General features: G+C 54.5%; 7 protein-coding genes across 7 annotated transcripts; 3 read left to right on the forward strand and 4 right to left on the reverse strand.

The window, feature by feature from the left end:
* Positions 1-2,769: 2,769 nt before the first annotated feature.
* On the reverse strand, positions 2,770-3,312 carry SPRG_15967 (hypothetical protein; the record flags this gene model as incomplete). Its single annotated transcript, XM_012355265.1, has 1 exon — positions 2,770-3,312. One exon carries the CDS (start codon positions 3,310-3,312, stop codon positions 2,770-2,772), a length of 543 nt encoding a protein of 180 aa, XP_012210655.1.
* A 2,575-nt stretch (positions 3,313-5,887) lies between these two features.
* SPRG_15968 (hypothetical protein) lies at positions 5,888-6,421 on the forward strand (the record flags this gene model as incomplete). Its single annotated transcript, XM_012355266.1, has 1 exon — positions 5,888-6,421. One exon carries the CDS (start codon positions 5,888-5,890, stop codon positions 6,419-6,421), a length of 534 nt encoding a protein of 177 aa, XP_012210656.1.
* A 2,978-nt stretch (positions 6,422-9,399) lies between these two features.
* On the forward strand, positions 9,400-10,063 carry SPRG_15969 (hypothetical protein; the record flags this gene model as incomplete). The annotated part of the gene is made up of 2 exons (XM_012355267.1): positions 9,400-9,411; positions 9,473-10,063. 2 exons carry the CDS (start codon positions 9,400-9,402, stop codon positions 10,061-10,063), a joined length of 603 nt encoding a protein of 200 aa, XP_012210657.1.
* A 1,139-nt stretch (positions 10,064-11,202) lies between these two features.
* SPRG_15970 (hypothetical protein) lies at positions 11,203-11,757 on the reverse strand (the record flags this gene model as incomplete). Its single annotated transcript, XM_012355268.1, has 1 exon — positions 11,203-11,757. The coding sequence occupies one exon, from the start codon at positions 11,755-11,757 to the stop codon at positions 11,203-11,205; it is 555 nt and encodes a 184-aa protein (XP_012210658.1).
* A 1,011-nt stretch (positions 11,758-12,768) lies between these two features.
* SPRG_15971 (hypothetical protein) lies at positions 12,769-13,320 on the reverse strand (the record flags this gene model as incomplete). The annotated part of the gene is made up of 1 exon (XM_012355269.1): positions 12,769-13,320. One exon carries the CDS (start codon positions 13,318-13,320, stop codon positions 12,769-12,771), a length of 552 nt encoding a protein of 183 aa, XP_012210659.1.
* A 1,081-nt stretch (positions 13,321-14,401) lies between these two features.
* Positions 14,402-14,989, forward strand: SPRG_15972 (hypothetical protein; the record flags this gene model as incomplete). The annotated part of the gene is made up of 1 exon (XM_012355270.1): positions 14,402-14,989. The coding sequence occupies one exon, from the start codon at positions 14,402-14,404 to the stop codon at positions 14,987-14,989; it is 588 nt and encodes a 195-aa protein (XP_012210660.1).
* A 2,948-nt stretch (positions 14,990-17,937) lies between these two features.
* Positions 17,938-20,078, reverse strand: SPRG_21653 (hypothetical protein; the record flags this gene model as incomplete). Its single annotated transcript, XM_012355271.1, has 7 exons — positions 17,938-18,207; positions 18,258-18,350; positions 18,403-18,908; positions 18,951-19,275; positions 19,324-19,407; positions 19,452-19,971; positions 20,017-20,078. 7 exons carry the CDS (start codon positions 20,076-20,078, stop codon positions 17,938-17,940), a joined length of 1,860 nt encoding a protein of 619 aa, XP_012210661.1.
* Positions 20,079-21,354: the final 1,276 nt, after the last annotated feature.

Consider the following 21,354-nt stretch of genomic DNA (forward strand, 5'->3'; position numbering starts at 1 on the left):
GCAGGGTTGCACGAGCCTCGCGCACGCGAAAGGCAAGTGTGTGCGCCACGGCGGCCGCCGACCTTGCAGCGCCGACGGCTGCCTCACCCACGCGCGGAAAGGCGGCTACTGCTGGCGCCATCGCGACCTCTCCGCGTCGAGTGTTGGCACACCGCCGGCGACCGCCGACTCGTTTGCACCGTGGAGCCTCCTCGACGGACCACCGTCGACCGAGATTGACGGCCTCGACTACGCGATCCTGCAGACGCTGCTGGTGAGCCCCGACGCGACACCAGCACTGCACGTGCCCAATTAGTCGATTGTCTTTTCCATAATTTAAATTGAACGTAGCGGCATGTTTACGCAGCCTAGGTCTAGGATACTGGCCCCGAATCGTGACAGGTTGCTGACCACTTGCTGATCGGCACTGTCGACAGACCCAAACCTCAGAGTGTGCCTCCTTCACAAGACGCTCTTGCTTGATACGTACGCGCTTGGTCGTCGTCGACAAGGCTTCTCGCTCTTGGTCGCAGTCGACCGACAGCGTCATGGCCAGTGCACTACAACGCGGCGTAGTGGATGGACTTCTGCCCCGAAATCCGTCGCACCGGCGTTCGGCACCCGACAATACTACATCTATGTACAAGTAGCGGTGAATAGCCACTTCCCACTACGTTGAAAAGCCAAGTGCGAACTAATGCGCGACGTCACGAGCCTCTGGTCGCCAGCAACAGAGCAGCCGATGCGAAGAATTGCGCGACGTCACGAGCAAATCTTGGAGTTCAAATCGAACCCGTGAATCCGCCGTAAAGTCTCAAAAGATTTTGCGCGCTGGAATCGTCGCGGCGTACCAGGACACGCTAAATGGCTGTCAATATTTGCCGCCAGCACGCAGACGCCGTCCGTGTCGAGTTGTCGATCCCACGGTCGGCTTGGATTTTATTGAAGTTTCCAGGCGGGCTCCCGGGGCGAGAAGATGCTCTACCCTCGCGCTATCTAACTGGTAACAGTTCACCTTGTAGAACGCTCGATTAGGGCACTCAATAGACCAATATTCGATTGACCGCTCGCCCTTGGGAGTGGCGGATACAAGCGACAAAGCCAATGTACGTAACCTGCTGTCGACTCATCGCGTCTACCGGTATCTGGACGGCAAACTTCAACTTCCTGGCCGCACCCGGAAGCACCAGTACCACGTTCAACACTATGTCGGGCAGAGTATAAGACGGTTGATTGCATCCAAAGGCACTGAATCGTCTCCACCACGATACGGGTCGCCGCGAGCTACTTCAAGCCGAGCCACGTGGTGCGTACCAAACCAAACCGGTAATACGTGCTAGCAAGAGTAATTTTGTTTCTTTGGTGCTAGCGAAAACGCGCTATCGATACACTAGTACGCACAAAAATTGAGCGCTGCCACGTCGGCGACGTGGCATTTCAAAGGCCTTGTCATGCGCACAACCAAACGCAACGTGGGACCTTAGAGGTGGTCTGTCCTACGTCGTGGCGCAAAACGTCATACAGTACTGGTGGCCATTAGACGCGTGCTCATGAAAGCGGGCGTGTGTGGGCAAAGACGCCATTTCAATGCGCTCACAGAGCACGACAACACGTCGCATCCAAAGAAAGCACGTGATCCATCGACGCCTTCTCCGTGTGTCAATCGGACCGTGTCACAAACCGATGCGTGCATATTGCAGTCTACAACAGCACCAAGCAAACGAGCCAAATCATTTTGGAGGCAAAAATACTGTTGGCACAGCGTCCACGACCCGCGTCACAAATAGTACTACGCACGTACTTGGCGACGGACGATGCGTCATTTGCACTGGGACGTTTAGATCTTGGTGGCGTTACTTGCTGCATTTTTCAATTGAGCATACGACGACGTAATGAGTGTCGAGTGCTGCTTCCATGGTTGTGCGAGGCCGGTGGTATCGGACTCGACCAAGTGCCTCCTGCACCGTCATCGGCTCACGTGTGCGCACGAAGGCTGCGGCAACCAAGTGTACGCGCGCGGCTGCTGCGTCCGGCACGGCGGCAAGCGCACTTGCAGCGTCGACAGCTGCGATGCGAACGCTCGTGCCATGGGCCTCTGCTCGCGCCACGCTCTGCACTCGACAAAGAAGCCGTGTATCGAGCCCAATTGTGTCAGCTTTGCCCAAGCCAACCAACGCTGCGTACGTCACGGCGGCGGCCGTAAGTGCAAGCTAGTGCACTGCTGCACAGTGGCGCGTATTGCAGGCTTTTGCCAGCGGCATGCCAAGCTCTTGCAACCAAAGTTAACCAGAGTCGCTCCATGTCTCGCCGATGATGTGGTTGCTGCCAACGACACCTTGTGGCACCTTGATGGCATGGACGATCTCGACGCCTCGATTCTAGATTGTGTCTTGAACTACACACGCCCGTTTGCTCTGCCGTCGTAATGTCCTTGGTTCAAAGGGTAATTTAAATCCAACTGTGAGTAAACCGTCATCCTTGACCAGAAACTAGAAGGACAAATGTGAACTTGAGGGTTTGTTTGGACACCTTTGATAGGGTAGGCTTTAAAAATAGAATACTTTGACGTGGTGATCGCTTGGGTGAGCGGTCCAAGGCGCCAGTTATAATTGAGACCCGCTTTAAAGACGGTGCACATTGTCGTCTTGGTGTTGGTTGTACAGCAATATTGGAGTTGGCACAAACGGTGCGTATGATGCAACACTACGAGGCGTTGAGAGCCCGACATAAAACAAAGTAGAAGAGTGGAAACAATGGTAAATTAATTTTGAATAGAATAAATGGTCTAAATCACGCCAGGTACGGGCGCGTCGAGTCCAAGACGCAGTCGAGGATCGAGTCGTCGAGAGCTTCGTACGTCGTGTCCAAGTACACGTCGTTGGCGATCCACTCTTCGGTTTCCATAAGGGCCAAAAGGTCGCAATCAAACGAGCACGGCTCTGAGAGCAGCTGCTTCGAGTGGCGCTGGCAGTAGCCTGCGATGCGTGCGAGGGTTTGGCATTCTTCGACCTTGCACTTGCGGCCACCACCGTGGCGTACGCAGCGCTGGTTGGCATGGGCAATGTTGGCGCAGTTCGGTTCAATGCACTGCTTCTTTGTGTTGGTGAGACCGTGGCGGGAGCAGAGGCCGCCCGTGCGGGCATTCGCAGTGCAGTCGGCAACGAGACACTGCTTCTTGCCGCCATGGCGGACACAAAGGCCGCGGGCGTAAACTTGGTTGAAGCAGTTTTCGATCGCGCAGCAAAGGCGATTGCGGTGGAAGGCGCACTTGTTCATGTCCGTCAAGGCGGGGCTGTCACAGCCGTTGAAGCAGCAGACTAGGGATGTGCTCATGTTCGGAGGTCGTGTGCTCGTCAAATACGATTGCAGAATGAGCTGGACGAGCACGACATGCGCATGCGATGACAACTTGTCTTGCGAGCGCGACCCCACAACAACTCGACAACGCCGCCTCGAGTATCCGGTGCGATGAATTTTGGCGTGACGCACAATGATGGTCTTGGGATCCTCAACACTTGCGATTTGTATGCTCATTCAATCAGCAGGTGCCGTCGGACGGGTGCTGCGTCGTGCACGACAACAGTGTGCGAATCAGCGCGTGCAAGCTTGTAAAATGGACGCATTTAAAAACAATGCATACCTGCGCCTCACGGGTACATTATAGGACGGAATAGCACTCCGACGGTTTAAACTATTGAACGCGTCGTCAATTGAGATAATATCGGCACTGTATACACAAGGTACATTCAAGTCCATCATGTCAACTACGAATGTACCCCAGGCGCACATCAGATCTACAATGGACACTACGGACAACCATTTCGTCGCTAGTGTCACGTACTAGTACAGTGTATTTGACGGAGTGGTAAGCACAGCATATTCACTCGGCAACTCGACGGCAAAGCCAAGCGGCGGAAGTGGCATCCAAGAACTCGCAGCACCATTTCACAGCACATGCTTTTATTTTCAAGTGACGCGACAGCATGTGATATCCCTAGTTCTGGATGCATGGCGTCCAGCAACAATTGACAAATGTAGTCCCGGCATCCGGAACCATTTGCACGGGACTTGACTGCGGCCCGCAAGCAATAACTCGGACGCCGTGGGTGGAGTGTGCGGACGCGATGGCGACACAGATTTTGTGGCGTTGATTCCGAACTTTTGGGCGCTCCGTTGAGATTGGATAAGCTTTCGTAGTAGTACATGGTACAACGGGTCGTCAGTCCTTTCCAGAAATGTGTCTGGCGTGTGGGATTGCATCGGCCATACCAATAAAGCACTGTCACCGTGGCGCACAAACACAGCACACACTACTACGTTCTCCACGTTTATCGATCACTTTTTCACGTCAAAATGCGAGATATTGGTTCTTTCTCGATCTCCAAGTGGAAGACCAAACGAGAACGTCAGCAGGATCATGCTACGCGTGAGGTGCGTGTGTACTGATGCTTACATCTGGAACCATCTCTTCCCGCGTTTCTTGTGCGCATCAATAAAACGAGCAAGCCAGCGTTTACTAACTTAAATCTTTGCACTGTGAAGAACGCACTTCAAGAACTGGTCATCTTATGCTTGCTAACCGAAATAAAACGTACGGACAATGTCAATGACACCACCCAACGAAGCATTACGCCATGCTCGGAATCGTTATCGCAGACGCTCATGCAGGCTCACTTGTCTGCGTGGCAACGCCAAGCTGCATGATTGTGTGTCAAACAGCCTTAATTTGACCGTGGGACCTCTATGGGTTCTGATTGGTGCATTTGTAGATTGTTTGTTGCGGAGGTAATCTTATTGGTCCGTTCAAAATCGACCGTCTACGGCACTCACAAACATGCGGTTCGCAGGCTCCCGCATGTTGAGAGCTCGTTCACACTTCCTCACGACGAGCTCGCCATGACTTTTTATACACTAAGTGACTCCTATTGGCAGTGCCATGAGGACATGATAGCTCCGATAGATACTTGTCGCTTCGCTGTTCATTATCTCGGTCTCGTCGGCTGCATGGAGATGTTGCCGAATGTGCGATGGAGACTGGTGTAGCGTGGTGCCAGCTTTGTACAATACCTCCTCACCCACCAGCATCGACGACGGCGTCAGGTTGTGCATCGCCATGGCCGTAACGCAAAGTATCGTCGAGTGAATACGAGTCCCACGGTTTGCCTAGGGTGAGGAGCGAGTTGAATAGGACGACGCTGGCTATGAAGACGCCATTACTTTGGATATAGAAGATAGAAACGAAAGTACCCTGCCCATGCTCAAAGCTGACTTTCCGGCGCAAGCTCCGAAGCTACAGATTCATATCGCAAAGGATGCGTGCTACTTCATAGAAAACAGATCGCACAGCCCCTGTACCCTGTTGTATGTACGTTGATGTGGCTGCGTACGTGTGGTTATTAATCGCCATGTGAATTCGATGTTTGGGCCGCACAAAGTTGGCACGAAAGCTCAACGTTTTGTATAACAGTAGCATCACGCACCTCGACTGTTTTCCTGGCAGCAAGAGGTCAACTGCGCCGGGATGGTGCGCGGGATGCCGTCCATCACTCGTACAAACTGCTGCTATTAGTGGTGGTCCATCAAACTCCAGGTGGATTCGTTGACGTCGTTCTGGTTGTCTAGAGTTGTCGCCGTGTGGACGCTGATTAACCCTCTCCTGGACGCTATTACTTGTTTGAATCCAAGACCAGCCGGGACATGACCAATTGAAATGGCACTTTTCACTTCGTCTCTGATTGGCCCAAGTTTGGATTGCTTGTCAAACGCCGCATCCCATTGGTCATTGCGTGGCCACTGTCGGTGGGAGGCCCGATGTATTGCTTCCGACTTTAGAGTGGGCAACTGGGCAACTGCAACCGAAACAAACGAGGGTGCTCATTTTACTTTACGCCACCTCATCTTCACGTCCATGGAACACGCTCCTAGCATCGTTTGCCGGTTTAACGGCTGCGAAAACATCGCGCTACCCAACCTCGCCAAGTGCGACTTTCATCGACATCGCCTACCGTGCCAAGTCCACGGCTGCAACAACATTGTGTACGCTCGGAAGCTCTGTGTGCGCCATGGCGGGAAGCCCCAATGCAGACACGACGGCTGCGACGCCAACGCCCGCGGTGGCGGCTTCTGCGCCCGCCACGCCAAGGTGCAGGTCAAGCACGTCTGCATTGAGCCGCTCTGCAACAACGTCGCCCATGCCAAGAGCAAGTGTGTACGCCACGGAGGTGGACGCCGCTGCCGCGAGCCCGAGTGCAACACGCTCGCTCGCTTGGGTGGTTTATGCCGCCGCCATGCCGATGGTCCTATGGAAATCGACGACGAGCCGATCTGGCGCGATATCTCTGTCGGCATGGACTATGTTCCGACCTTTGAGGACGTGGACCAATCGATCTTGGACTGCATCTTGGCGACGACAGAGCCCATGATGACGGCCATGCTGTATTAGAGCGTCGCGCGCGACTCTTATTTAATACTATTTAATGAACGACCTGTACGTTCCAGACTTCCTTTATAGTATGCTTGACCCTCGCGCGATGGATCTTGCAAATTGTCTGGGAGACACGGTCTCCCTCGCCTCATACAATCCTAGGTCTAGGCAATTGACAGACCTCATCTCTACTCTGAACACGAGCTTCCGTGTTCGTGCTTTCAAAAGATAAAAAGGTCCAGAACAAGGCAAAGCGAATGGATTCGATTTGGAAGTCATTTGCAGCAGTAATAATAAATGTAGGATTGCATTCGAGTTGGTGTCGCCACAACGTGCGGATCCAGTCCGTAACGTACTTAAATGTGACTAGCACGACATACAAATGCCATGATAAAAATATCACAAGCGCACCTAAAGGAGTTACTGAATTCTGCCGTCGGATAAGTGCATTGATGTTGATCTCATTACCAAAGATATATGGGTACCAGGTCCGAGACCCATTCGGACCCGGACCTGAATATCTCCGGATAATATACCACCAGGTCCGACAATATCGCCGGATATCATCCCACCAGGTCCAAAGATATGTGATTGGCTAAAAATAATCCTGTGTGCGAATGAATTGGCTCGTTTGATGGAATTGTTTTGGCCTTGTGTTGGCATCTATTCTTCGCAATTCTGAAGCGGCGCCGAACTATGCTGAAACCACACAAGGCGGCCACCCGCGGCCAGCCTCAACTCCGCGGCGCCAGAGCGCCCGCCTACTACCAGACCGATTAATGCGACCAATAAGCGCCAGCCCGCCGCCGCCACGGGCCACTCGACCGGCCCCGCCAAGAAGCTCAAGACTGCCGCCACCGCCACGACGCGCTCGCCCGTCACTGCCAAGAAGTGCCAGCCCGCGGCCTCCATGACGCTTCTGCACGCTGCCTCGACGATCCTATGTACCGCGGCTAGGCAGCTCGAGATGCAAGAGGCCATAGCGTGCACGTAAGAGGGCGGCCGAGACTCGGCCCAAGGCGACGAAGATTGCGTATTGTGCCAAGGCACACGAGTTCCAGAAATGGGTGTCCCCCCGAGACCCCACCGATCCCGGTGGTACCGTGTGCGGGAAAGCCCTCCACATTTTCATCGAGACGCAAGTCGTCGGGCGCAAGTCGCGTGCCAAGGGCGACGTGGAAGACACAATCGGCATCTCCATGATCAGGCAGTACATGAACGCCACTGTCAGCTTGTGGGTGCGGCAATGTCATCTGGGCAGGAGCTCGAATCCTCATCCACGTACGGAAGTCGTCGTGCACTGCTCAATCAAGTCAAGGCCGCCGAGGACGAGCACAAGCGCGAAAGCTACGAAGACCGTGGCGCTAGCACGCTCTTTGATGGCTACACATCTATTGAGCAGTTTTACAGCAATTGGAGCGTACTTTTGGACCGATGGTGTTAGACTTCGCGATTGGGTTGGCGTCGCACTCTCACACTACTACCTACTCTGCGGCGAGACGGTTCGAGATGGACAATGCCGCACCAGGTGCATCGCCGCGGCCTGCGTCGACGTGCCCTCTTCAAGGTGCGACCTCTGATCCGACCTCTGATCCGTCGACTCCTCCACCAACTACCACGGACACTTTAACAACCTCATCGGTCCCTACGAGGACGCTCGTTGGCAAGCCCATCAAGACTCTGCACAAGATGACTCGTGTGCTCACGCTCCCGGACCATTGGCGCGAATGGTTTTACGGCTCCAATGGTGGCATGCCTGTCGTCGCCATCCAGCAGTCACCAAATGCCACGTGGCACGATGAAAGCGAGCGGCGCTTTTCCAGCAGGCGCATTCGCTACATGCGATCATTGCCTTGTCCGTCAACATATCCGACGAAGAAGCCGTGAAGCGGCTCGAGGAACGGCGGCTCAAGCTGGGAAAGAGTTTGGACTGCATCGCAAAGAACACGGCCGATTTTCTCGTTAGCTTAGCCATTAAAACCATTAATGAATGCTTCGCAATGTGGCACAAGAGCGAGCATCAAAGTAAATGGCGGCATCGATGGCGGCGTCGATGGAAATCCTGAGTCAAATGCTGTGTCAACTGCTGTTTTAAATACTGTTTCGGGTCTGATGTCGTGAATCCTGTTGGAGATGCACCCACATTGGGTAATACCCTCGGGTCCGTCATGACTTGAAGTTTGTATGGGTCCGGGTCCCAGACCTATATAAATAGAAGGGATGATATCACTTAGGTACACTGTAACGAACATGCGCGAGTCCCATGTTCCAAATCAAGCAAATACCGGTATGCTCTCGCTCGCAAACCGCGCAGAGCAGCCTAGCGAATCTGCGAGTTTTATAGGTTTTAAGATATTCCCACGATCGTCGCCCTCATAGGTAGGAGTCGACCGTCGAAGCTGCTCTCACTAATGGTCATGATGGCGGACGCAATCAACGTCGATAATCTACGCTACACGTATGATCAGCTTCATCGCGTACACTGCAGCAAGATAATAAGGCTTAGGTTCATCCGAGTGGAGGAAACCACTCGACCGAACGTGCAGCCAAGAGTCCAGATCTTCTTGTCGGCTCTCGAGCGTCCGAAGGAGCTCTCTTGACACAAATCGGCGTGAAAACATGTCTGGTCGGGCCTACGCCTCCCGCCCTGTCGACGCTAATTGACACCGCTAGTTACATCTTGCGAGTAGACATGGTCATTGCTTGCCTTTGTTTTGCCGCGACCCCGCGTACGAACGCAACGCAAAGTGCAATTTGGCAGGGCACAACTAAATGGCGGCCGTCCGAACTCGCTGAATTCCGCGCGTTTTCCGGATTTTCCGTCGCGTTGATCAGGTCCAAGAGTGGGACGAGCCAGTTCGGGATGACAGGTCGAGCGCCACAGTGGGCCGTTATTCATCTTCAAGGTTTGTCGCCAATTATTTCAAGTCCACGTGCGCCAAGCAGTGTACTGGTCCATGTATGGGGGGCCACCGAAACTTCAGAGCCCATCACTCATGCGCGCCATCGTGCGCTGAATGGTCGGTCTCATGTATCGATATTGTCCAAAATGGGATCACCTTGCGGTAGACGATCATCGAGTCATTCTTCATTTCATCGTCTTTCCTCCGCATCAGTATGGACGCGCAGTGTTGCTTTCGTGGCTGCTCCAAGCCAGCCATGCCGCAGTCCAACAAATGCGCCTTTCATCGCAACCGCCTCTGCTGCGCCGTGAGTACGTGCAACAACCAAGTGTACGCTCGTGGTCTCTGCGTTCGCCATGGCGGTACCAAGCCGTGCCTCACCACGGGATGCGACGCGAACGCCCGCACCGGCGGCTACTGCTCGCGCCACTCGCTTGTTAATACGAAAAAACAGTGTGTCGAGGCAGGATGTGCCAACATTGCGCACTCACGCAAGAAGTGCGTCCGTCACGGCGGCGGGCGCAAGTGCAAACTCGCCGAGTGCGAAACGCTCGCGCGCATCGCTGGCTACTGCCAACGGCACTCCAAACAGCTGCTCAAGGATGCCGTCACGACCAACGAGGTCGTCCCCGATGCTTGGATCGAGGACGCCATGCCCATGGACACGCTGGACGACCTCATTCTCGACTTTGTCTTGATCAGCACGACCACCGGACTTGTTGCTTCGGGCGATAGTTTATACAAGGACATCGCCTAAAGCGCAGTGCCCTTTCTATGTTTATAAGTTATACATGGCTATTAAATGCAATTCATAATGCGGTATGCTTGTCGCGGAACCGATGAGCAGCCACGCTTGCTCGCTTGTCGGTCGTACGTTCAGGCTACTAGTATTGCATTCGTACAGTACACTACATGTAGTAGGTCGATGGATGTCCTCGACTAAAATAGAACTTGCGCAGTCGAGAAAACGAGGGTCCAAGTGTGCCTATATTTCTTGCCTTCAACGCCAGTCTCTATGATTCGATACAAATATCGTACATTCTCACAAATGTTGGATTTATTTGCGCTGGCGGTTCTTGCCATATGACGCTGCTTTCCCACCTTCCTTGCTCGCTTTACGCGGTGCTAAGAAGCTCATGTTTGTGTCTCGTCTGCGTCGAGCCGTTTTTAGTGTGAGGCTGCTTCGTCTTTTATTTTCTCAGAGCTTATGGAAGCTTTCTTGGACTGTTTTGCTTCCAGTGAGTTGATCGATATTTGTTGTAGAGTGCTGAATGCAATCACCATTTTGAGAAAGATCGGCTCGTATATTGCATTGTGAACTCGCACTGGACTCGAATACCGGTAACCCCATTGCGATAGTTCATGTTTTCCTCGTTCCGGTGGATATTCACCCACTGCGAGTTTGGTTGCGAGCTCACAGCAGGGGTACCTCAACAAATAGATTTGGCAGCTTGTCGCACCACCACTAAAAACAGGCAAGGCATTTGCAGCGCAATACTTGAGGTCACAGTCAGTGCTTCTCAAGAGTACATCTTTGTGCTTCTGCACCAAAATTTCAAGGGGAATCGACTGGCGCAGCTCTTATCGGCGGAAACGTCGTATTTCCTGTGCAAATTAGGCGTCAAATCGTCGTCAGGGTAGGGCTATTCGACGACAGCTCACCAATCAGCGATCTATTGTCCGCCTCCAACGTTCGTAAGCTCTTCCTGCCATTGCCTCTTGCATTTTATCACCGTTTCAAAGTAACCAATCAAATCGCTTCATCGTGATCAATCAAAAGTGCCGAAAACTCTAGACCCTATTTTCTCCATAACATTACCGGTACCGGTAGCTGGTACCGGTACGTTAGCAGGCCGATAGCATTCAGCTGCATCATCATAGGTGTATCGTGCTCGATTAAAAATCGTACACCTCCATTTCACAAGCACCATACAGCGGCGTCGTCGGCTCAATGCGCGGTGAGTCGATCAGAAGGCACTGCAGGATCATGTTGTCAAGCTCCTGCACGTCACCGCTGGCCGTCACATCGCCTTTGATCGGACTTGCGCGCAGCGACACTTTGGACGGATTGTGGCGCCGGCAAAAGCCACCCGTGCGTGCCAAGCTTGCGCACTGCGCTTCTCGGCAACGCCGCGCGCCGCCGTGTCGGACGCACTTGGACCGCGAGTGGGCGAGGTTGCGGCAGTGGGGCTCCGAGCACGTGCGCTTGGCGGTAGGAAGCGCGTGTCGCGAGCAGTAGCCGTCGATGCGGGCGTTCGAACTGCAGTCATCGTGGGCACACTGCAGCTTGCCGCCGTGGCGCACGCAGAGCTGGCGCGCGTAGACAATGTTGTTACAGCCGTCAATGTGGCACACGACGCGTTGGCGATGAAACTCACACTTGCCGAGAACCGGCAAGGCGCGCTGGGTGCAGCCGTTAAAGAGGCAGCTCGTGCACGACGGTGCGCGCATGTTGTGCGAAATGGAAAATGACGTAAGGTGCCAGCCTTTTGTGCGCGATTGTGCCAGCCCACTTGGCTCGCCAGATCATCTCGGGTGGTGCAAGCGGATTGGATTTGTAGAGATACTACTCGGGAACAACTCATATGGAACGCCGTGTCGTGCAGGTTCGTCGTCGTTCGAATGCAGCATTGGGGAAGCGCTAATGTAGTAGATTCGAAGTAACGGGGTTCGCGGGTGCCGCGTCGTCCCGAGGTGCTCGCTTGCGTTCGACCTTGTATGTCGCTTGATCGCGAGGACCGCGGTCTTGAGTCGACATACCAGTACACTGTACAGCGCAGGGGATGACTATCAGATTCCACAGGCCAAGTGGGATTGCGGTCCAGTTCAAACTGCCGTCCATACCTATTAGACCACCTTGATTGGTGCGCCCATAACCATGGCCACATAGACCGCTGCCAAGTCCATGGACGATTGCCGTCAAGGCGGCACGCGTCGCTCAACTGCACTTGCACCACAGCCTCGTACAAGAGCCCGAGCAGCCTGCTCTTCGTCGGCTTCTCCGGCTCCTCGCCCAACACGAGTGGCCGCGACGTCACCTAGTCCCGCGGATTGCGCTCCTGCCTCCGCCTGCCTAAACCAAGTCCCTCAACGGAGTACACACAACGAAGAAAGTCCGACAATTTTATTTAGCATAGTTTTTTCTATTGTAATAGAGGACCCAATTCAACAACCATGGCCACATAGCCTTGGCGGCTGCATTACTTGTCATAGAGAATCCAAGATCGGTCCGTTTGGTTGTTAAAGCCAACAACTCGATACACGTATATTAGTAATCATGCCAAGATCCATTTACGCCTAAAAAGATCGTCCGACCCAGCCTTACTTTGATTTTAAATGCCTCGTCAAGTTGGGTCTACTAGTATGCGCCAGCAACCATAATAATTGCGCGAACTTGTCTTAGCAAGCGAGAACGATAGAATCACGTGGCCATAAAAATATAAGTTAAACAGAACGAAGTCCTCACAACGCGTACCATTCGACATCGATGGTGGAAGGCGACGACGACGACGTGTCTGCAGCACACGTCTTGATCAGGCAATCCAGAATGGCATCGTCGAGCGGCTCGATCGCGTCGATCCAATCCAATGCCAAGTCGAGTACATCGGCACAAGCGACTCCTTCGCGATGCCGCACACAGCAGCCGCCCTTGCGCGCCAGTGTCTTGCATCCGTCGACGCGGCAGCGACGACCGCCGCCATGGCGGACGCACAAGCCCCTGGCGTGCGCGGCGTTCGTGCAGAGGGGCTGCGTGCAAAGACGCTTGCTGCGGACTTCGGTGTGGCGGTAGCAAAAGCCACCAGGCCGCGCGTTCGCATCGCAGTCGTCATGGGCACACTTGGGTTTGCCGCCGTGGCGCACGCAGAGCTGGCGGGCGTACACAATGTTGTTGCAGCGCGCGACGGAGCACGGAAGGCGATGGCGGTGGAAATTGCACTTGGCCAAGGCGTCGATCGCCGGGTTACTACACCCATTGAAACGGCAGATCTCTGGGGAGGACGGAGTCGTTTGCATATCTCGAAGCGAAAATTGAAATGAGCTACAGAGTCCGTTCACCAAGTCGCAAGCAAGTCAATCGCGCGGATGAATTGCAGGAAACAACTCAACGACGTTCTGCAACTCGTGTAGTTGTCACCATGTGGTAGTGTATCCGGATCCGGGTAAAATGACCAAATGTCACGACAGCCGATGCGCATCAGTCGTCGGTAGAGCTGTCGTCGTCGGCGATCGATCGAAGCGGCCACAGCCAAGAACAATTGTCTGTGGAATGACCAGATAAATTTTACACGCAATTCTGTACTCATGGCTGACATGCGATAGGCAGGTGTGACTTCGGCCTCATCATGGACCTGCAACAAAAATGCTCCAGGCGGGTTCCCAACAACTCGCATTTCTAGGTGCAACGTTTCCCGGAAGGGAAAGGCTCTGGTTCGCTCTATTTATCCAATCGTGCGGACCAACGTTCATGTTATCCACGTGCTGCACACGCACCAGAAGCGCAACGCACGTGTCATGTCGACCACGTTCGTATTGGTTGACGATGCTCTTCCAGTTCTAGTATGCTCAAAGTGTACTACCTATAGTTGTCGTCTTAGCAATGACGGACCCTTCTATCGCAGATGCAAGACATGGCGGGTTTTGTTGTAATAGTCTTACCGGTACCGGTAGTACCGCTTGGACACCCTTCTGCGCAGGTAGCATTTGCTCTAATTAGTTAATTTGACACGATGCGAATAAGCGAGTAAAAGCGTAGAGGCGCATATTGGCATGAAATAGAGTGCGTACTGCCGTGGGCTTGTCAAACTCGCGGCGATCTGGTACGGATGAGCCCATTTTCATCGGTCCGCAAGTCCACGAACAACAAAACGACCATCACTCGTGTCATCCGGATATGGGTCATCAAACCGTGAAATTCACTCCGTTGACGAGTTGTTCCTGCTTTATTTGCTGTCGTCAGCGTAGATATCGAAATAGGCAAAACGACAACATCAAGTCACGGCGTGGTCTACACGTTGTCGCGTGATGCAGAAGGAAAGATACTTGTGAGCTCATTGTGAAAAACCCTTTGTCTCGGGCAGACCAATAAGCAACGACGATGGACGTGACGACGAACTGTTGCTTCAACGGTTGCACGAACCTTGCGATGCCCGATTGCACCAAATGCACATTTCATCGAAGTCGAGTGTGCTGCTCGTTTGAAAACTGCTTCAACCAAGTGTACGCGCGCGGCCTCTGCGTCCGCCACGGCGGCAAGAAGCAATGCCTTGCCGACAACTGCGAGACAAACGCGCGCACCGGTGGCTACTGCTCGCGCCACGCGATCGTCGGGCTCAAGAAGCAGTGCATCGAAGAAGGATGCGTCAACTTGGCGCACGCCAACCAGCGCTGTGTTCGCCACGGCGGTGGCCGCAAGTGCAAGTTTGCCGGTTGCACGTCCCTCGCACGCATTGCGGGCTACTGCCAGCGCCACTCCAAGCAGATTCTCAACGATGCGCCGGCGATCGATCCCGACCTCCTCGTCCTATTGCAAGCCGAAGACTGGTTTGACTCGGACAGCTCGAGTAATACGTCGTCACTGGAAGCCTTGGACCACGCAATTTTGGATTGCGTCCTTCAAAACACCACAGATGGCAGCAGCAGCATGTCGTGGGGACGTGACGAGAGCCTTGTTTGCTCTCAATGATCCTACATTCCAGTCGCAACTTAACCTTACAAATAATTTAGCCGTTCATTATTAGTGTGTGACTTCGTCTACCACGACCGGCCGACAAAGAGTACGGAGATCGGACCAATGGATAGGGACCTTTCGATGATGGAAAACGTTGTTGTTGAGTCTATTTAGATATACTAAACTGAACTGGATATGGTGGTGGACTATCGATTCCAAGGTGCTACGACGAGCCGGCCGCCGAGAGGCTTAGCCGAGCGGGAGACGTGGCGTGTGAATGACACATGCCGGAACAAAGTTGTTGCGTAGCCATGCGTCGTGCCGCAGGGCTGCCATCATTTGGAAGATGCACAATGCTTGAGTGTTCAGCAGCAAGTGGTGGAGGTGCAGCTTGGTCAAGAACGCGGCTCGTTGGGCGGCTGCCTCAGGCGTCACAAGGGGCGCCTCGGGGCGAAAGACTCGGTCGTTGCGGGTAAGCCAGACGGTGTGGAGCACGCACGCGCGGAGGATCGGCCACATCATGGCCACTGCACGCCGACGGTAGCGTTGGGCTGTCACCAGCGGTTCGAAGAGGAGCGCGGAAAGCGTCGTGGGAAGTTCGAGCTCGAGGGCGTCGACGGGCGGCTTTCTAGACCGCCCATACGGCAGTGACAAATTCGCAACGAAGCAGAAGATGGTTGTACGTCTCGAGGTCGCCGCAGACGGGACAGACTTGGGCGTCATTGGCCAGAAAGTAGAGCCGGGAGCCGATCGCGACGGCGCCAAGCACCACACGGTACATAAAGTCGGCGTATCTCGGCAGGATGTGCTCGGGTTGGCGGTACTCGACTGCTGCATTTACCATGGCCGGCGTGGCATAGTGGTCGTCGGGGAGCTGCAGATATCTCGTAGGAAGGAGGCACTGGGCCGCGACGTCGTGTCGGCGTCGACAAGCGTGGCGATTCGTTGCCGTTCCCAGCGGCATCACCGTGCCGGCAAAGCACACGCGCCACGCTGGCGGCCCCGGCGAGGCGGCGTATGGGCTCGGTAACGTTATTCTTGTGCTCGTTTGAGTACATGAAGGTCGTGACAGCACACGCACGACTATCTTTGTGTCATGGCGCCTTTGCTAGGAACCGAGTTTCTGAGGCTCCAGACTGTCGGCGGTCATTCCAAAAAACGTTGTTGTTGTTGAAGTGGGTCTTCTATTACAATAGAAAAAACTATGCTAAATAAAATTGTCGGACTTTCTTCGTTGTGTGTACTCGGTTGAGGGACTTGGTTTGGGCAGGCGGAAGCAGGAGCGCGATCCGCGGGACGAGGTGACGTCGCGGCCACTCGTGTTGGGCGAGGGGCCGGAGAAGCCGACGAAGAGCAGGCTGCTCGGGCTCTTGTACGAGGCTGTGGTGCAAGTGCAGTTGAGCGACGCGTGCCGCCTTGACGGCAATCGTCCATGGACTTGGCAGCGGTAGGTCGGCGCGAAAGACGCGATCGTTCCGGACTCGCCAGACGTTGAACCAGACGCAGGCGCGGAGCACGGGCCAGAGGTAGCGGAACGCGGCTTGGTGCATGTTGGACGCCCATTCCAAAAAAAACGTTGTGGCGCGGCAGCTTGACAAACAACATGCAGATCGACATGGACCTGTATTAATCTTTTGTCAAGGATCAAGAACCCTTGCGAGAGTGTAGTGCGGTCATTTTGAAATCTGGCACTAGCCGTTCAAATGCCAAAACGCCCCTGGAGCAAAAGAAGATTTCAATGCCTTGTCGAATGCACCTACGGGGCATGTCGTCGTTGAAATTAGGATGAACGTTACAGCGAAGGTGTCCATCATGCAGAGGTAATCAATAAGAACGGGGTTTTTCGCGGATTCTGCCCCTAAAAAGTAGGGCCATGTGTTTGACACGCCTTTGTCAAAACAGAACGTACTGGGGCGGGCAATTCAACAACCATCAAGTGCAATCCGGATAGACAACCGGAAAGAACGTTCCTTCCGTTCCGGATAAAATGCGGTGGCTGCAGAGTCCTTGTCCATCGAAACATGTGGTTCTACTCCAGCACCCAAGGACCTTCTCTCACTTTTCAATTTGCTCCGTCGTGCACACACGACCGCCACCATGGCCTGCACCGGTGGCCATCTCCGAACGGAGCATCAGACAACCAACCACGCACTTGACGTACGCTGACCAACGACTCGACAGTGGCCAAGGATCAACAACTCAAAGGCTGCCGACGACCAACGATCTCGACGGCTGCCGACGACCAACGATCTCGACGGCTGCCGACGACCAACGACTCGACGGTAGCCGACGACCAACGATCGCGGCCGACGACCAACGACTCGACGGTAGCCGACGACCAACGACTCGACGGTGGCCGATGGCCAACGATAGCGACCGCCGCCGACGACCAACAACTCGTCGGTAGCCCGACGACCAACGATCTCGACGGCGGCCGACGACCAACAACTCGTCGGTAGGCGACGACCAACGGACTTGGAGATAGCCGATGGCCGACGACCAACGACTCGACGGTGGCCGACGACCAACGATCTCGACGGCGGCCGACGACCAACGACTCGACGGTGGGCGACGACCAACGACTTGGAGATAGCCGATGGCCGACGACCAACGATCTCGACGGCGGCCGACGACCAACGACCGCGACGACTTGAAGACGACCAACGACTTGAAGACGACCAACGATCAACGATCTCGACGATGGTCGACGACCAACGATCACGACGGTAGTCGACGACCAACGACCGCGACGACTTGAAGACGACCAACGATCAACGATCGCGACGGTAGTCGACGACCAACGACCGCGACGACTTAAAGACGACCAACGATCAACGATCGCGACGGTGGTCGACGACCAACGACCGCGACGACGGTCGACGGCCAACGTTCGCGACGGCGGCAGACGGCCAACGATTGCGACCGGCAAGATTTTGCAGACGAAGCACAACTCGTCGATTAAGTTATTGCATGAACTGGCTTCTTCGCCTTTTGCCGCCTTTGGCGCCCCTCTTTTTAATTTGCTTGTCGTAGCTTTCGACGATCATGTCGTCGTCCATAGAGAGCGCTTGAGGTGGGAGAGGAACAAGCGGGTTGCTGTACAGGGAGATGCATGCTTTGCGGCTGTAGGCGGTGTGATACCACGTGAGTGGCTCGGCACCAATATACATCGCGACGGCGATGGCGTGCATGCACGGCTTCAGGTGGTCTTGCCAGGCACCGCATTGGCAAGTCTATGCCGACTAGCGGTAAAATACAAGAGAACGAACCAGTCGTAAAATACCTTCGCTGTGACGTTGACGAAACGTGCCTTGTCGGGTGTCCTGTGCTTTGAGTGCAGGACGGTGAAGCTGTGGTTCGTGCGAAGGTCCGTGACCTATGAAAATGGGGTTGGACGGTTGATGTACACGTTGGGGGTAGCCATGTACCGTGCATTTGCGAGCTTCAATCGAGAGGGCCTCGAAGGCCTTGGCCTCTTTGTTCGTGAGAATATCTGAGCTCTTCGAGTGCATGTCGAGTCGGTCGTTGAAAGTCTTGTTCAGGCGGTTGAGGTAGAAGCAGAATACCCCGACCGGATCACTGCTGCGCAGATCGGCTCCGAGCCAATTGTTGGAAGACTCGGCGACGTTTGACGTCGTTGCGTCGAAAGTAGGAATGCCCTGTCTAATGAAGGTGTATGTCACCCAGTGTTCCACTGGTATGAAGGTGTATGTCACCCAGTGTTCCACTGGTATGTTGGACATGTAGTCGGCTACGGCTACGAATCGTGGGTAACTGGATGCTAGTGCCAAGTGTGCACAAAACCAGTCCCATGTATCGACGAGTTCGCCTTGGACGAGGGCGAAGGCGATCGGTACGATGTTGCCGTTGCCGTCTTTCGACGTTGCCGAAAGCAATGTGCCGACTTCGTGCATGTCGTCTTTCATGTGGCATGCTACGATGGCGTCAACAAACCGTCGAGTCATAGACATGGTACCGTCGAGGAAAACGATGGGTAGAAGAAACGACTTGGCGTCTTTGCGGAAACAGGCAGGCACGCAGAATGCTCCATGGAAAGACGACCCCGTCTTCGTAAAAGCCGCGTACATCCCTGGGTTGGCTTCGACCAACTTCTCAAGGTAGGACTCGAGTTTGGCGAACTGGTCCTTGATCGTGACTAGTTGGCGCTTCTTCGTGACCTTCTTTACGAGGGTCACACGTGACGACGAGATGGAAATGCCGAACTTGTCACGCACAGCCCGAATGAGCTCTTCGCGAACCAAAGTATGACCAATATCGAGCTCATTAGCGAACTTCACAAGCTAACTCGAGTGTGTTGGTTGACCTGGTACCGTGGATGTTTCGCGTACCATGTCGGTGGAGACCGTCGTGTTTCGAGACCCTGGTGGCATCGGTGTTGAATGCGGCAGGCTGTGGTTATGGTCCAAGCAAACCTACCATGTTTGTCAGCAACGTAAGTAAACATAAAGCACTTAACCAATGTCACGCTGATGCCTTTCTTGCCCACGTTAGCTTGGACGAGGAACTGGCACTTGTCGCTTCGACACCTGATTTTGCGCATGGAAGACTGGTGCTCCTTCGAGACTTGAAAAAGATTGAGAGCGGCAAGTAGTTGCACGCGGTCCTTGAGATCATCGTACGTTTCAAACTTGGTCTTCGTCGGCTTGATAGATCGGTCATCGTCCAGACAAATGATGCCCAACGATGCAGCAAGGTCGACATAGCCGTCGGGGCAATGGACCACGGGCACGTTGGGATCGACAACGATATATTCGTCTCGACCGAGATCTTCGTTTGCGTCGCTGTCTGCGTCGACGTCTAATCCGATTTGGATCATCGGTGTGCAAGACGTCGTATCAACAGAGCCGTCGTCGCGATCCCTGCAATGCCCTTGAGCTGCCTGAGCGGCCCGAGAAGCCCAATCGTGCTGAGTGACTTGGGCAGCCCCCAAAATATTGGTACGCATAGCCCCAATACGTCGCACAGGGTCTGTGAAGCTATGGGAGAGGTCAACCTCGAAAAAGTACAGCATGCATCCTTACACGTCAACACCATTGTCTTGAACACGTTGCGAGTATCTCGGCTCATTTCTTGGGGCACCCATGACGACAAATGTCTCCGGCGAGGGGCTTGAGTGAAGGGGCCGCCGCGCCGAGTACCGCGGCGGCTGCGAAACGTGCTGTAGTGGCGCGTGCTGTGGTGGCGCGTACTGTGTGGTCGTGTACTGTGTTGGCCAGTACTGCTGTGGTGGGTACTGCTGTACAGCGTATTGTTGCGATGGGTACTGCTGCACCGCGTACTGTTGTGGCGGGTACTGCGCTGCCTGGTACTGTTGTGGTGGGTACAGCGATGGCGCATGCCGCGATGGCTCGTACTGCTCGGTTGATTCTTGTACATTGTACGAGTACGACGAAGCTGTGCTAACGTACTGGTAGGAGTACTCAACGCTGTGACGTGGCGAGGACTGGTAAGGGTGCCGAATCTGGGCAGCCAGGGCGCCATGACTGAGACGCGTTGTGGCATGATAACTTGCACACGGGTCCCTTCTAAATGTTTCAATGTGCATCGCTCCGATGTTGCACGTACGTGTTGAAGTAGACAGTGCCGGCATGCTCAACACCAACGTACCCACTGGCGGTCTGTGTAATCGGCGACGGAGCAACGACGCGAGGACTGGAATCGTAGTTAGCGTACTGGTGGTTCATTTCCGTCTCTTGGCTGTACGCGAGCAGTACGATAGTGAATTCAATCCGTTGCACAAACGCCCTTCTCCAGCACCAAAAATACACAGTCCGAACTATTTTTAGCGAAACCCGAAAAGCCATTAGCGCTGGCACCATCTACTGCTAGTACCCGGTACATCGTATTAGTGTCCACCGAGAAGCCGAAGGCTACCGAGTCGTAGGTCGCTGTCGAATCTGCGGTTACCACCGTCAGGTAGTTGGTCATTGGCCGCCGCCGCAGTCGCGATCGTTGGTCGCCTTCAAATCGTTGGTCGTCGACCGTCGTCGCGGTCGTTGGTCATCGGCCGCGGTCGAGATCGTTGGCCTTCGGCTACTGTCGAGATCGTTGGCCTTCGGCTACTGTCGAGATCGTTGGTCTTCGGCTACTGTCGAGTCGTTGGTCGTTAGCCGCGGTCGCGATCGTTGGTTGTCGTCGCGGTCGTTGGTCGTCGACCACCGTCGCGATCGTTGGTCGTCTTCAAGTCGTCGCGGTCGTTGGTCGTCGACCATCGGCTATCTCCAAGTCGTTGGTCGTCGCCCACCGTCGAGTCGTTGGTCGTCGGCCGCCGTCGAGATCGTTAGTCGTCGGCCATCGTCGAGATCGTTGGTCATCGACCGCCGTCGAGTCGTTGGTCGTCGGCGGCGGTCGCTATCGTT

Source organism: Saprolegnia parasitica (assembly GCF_000151545.1).
Source record: "Saprolegnia parasitica CBS 223.65 unplaced genomic scaffold supercont2.223, whole genome shotgun sequence".
NCBI lineage: Eukaryota > Oomycota > Saprolegniomycetes > Saprolegniales > Saprolegniaceae > Saprolegnia > Saprolegnia parasitica.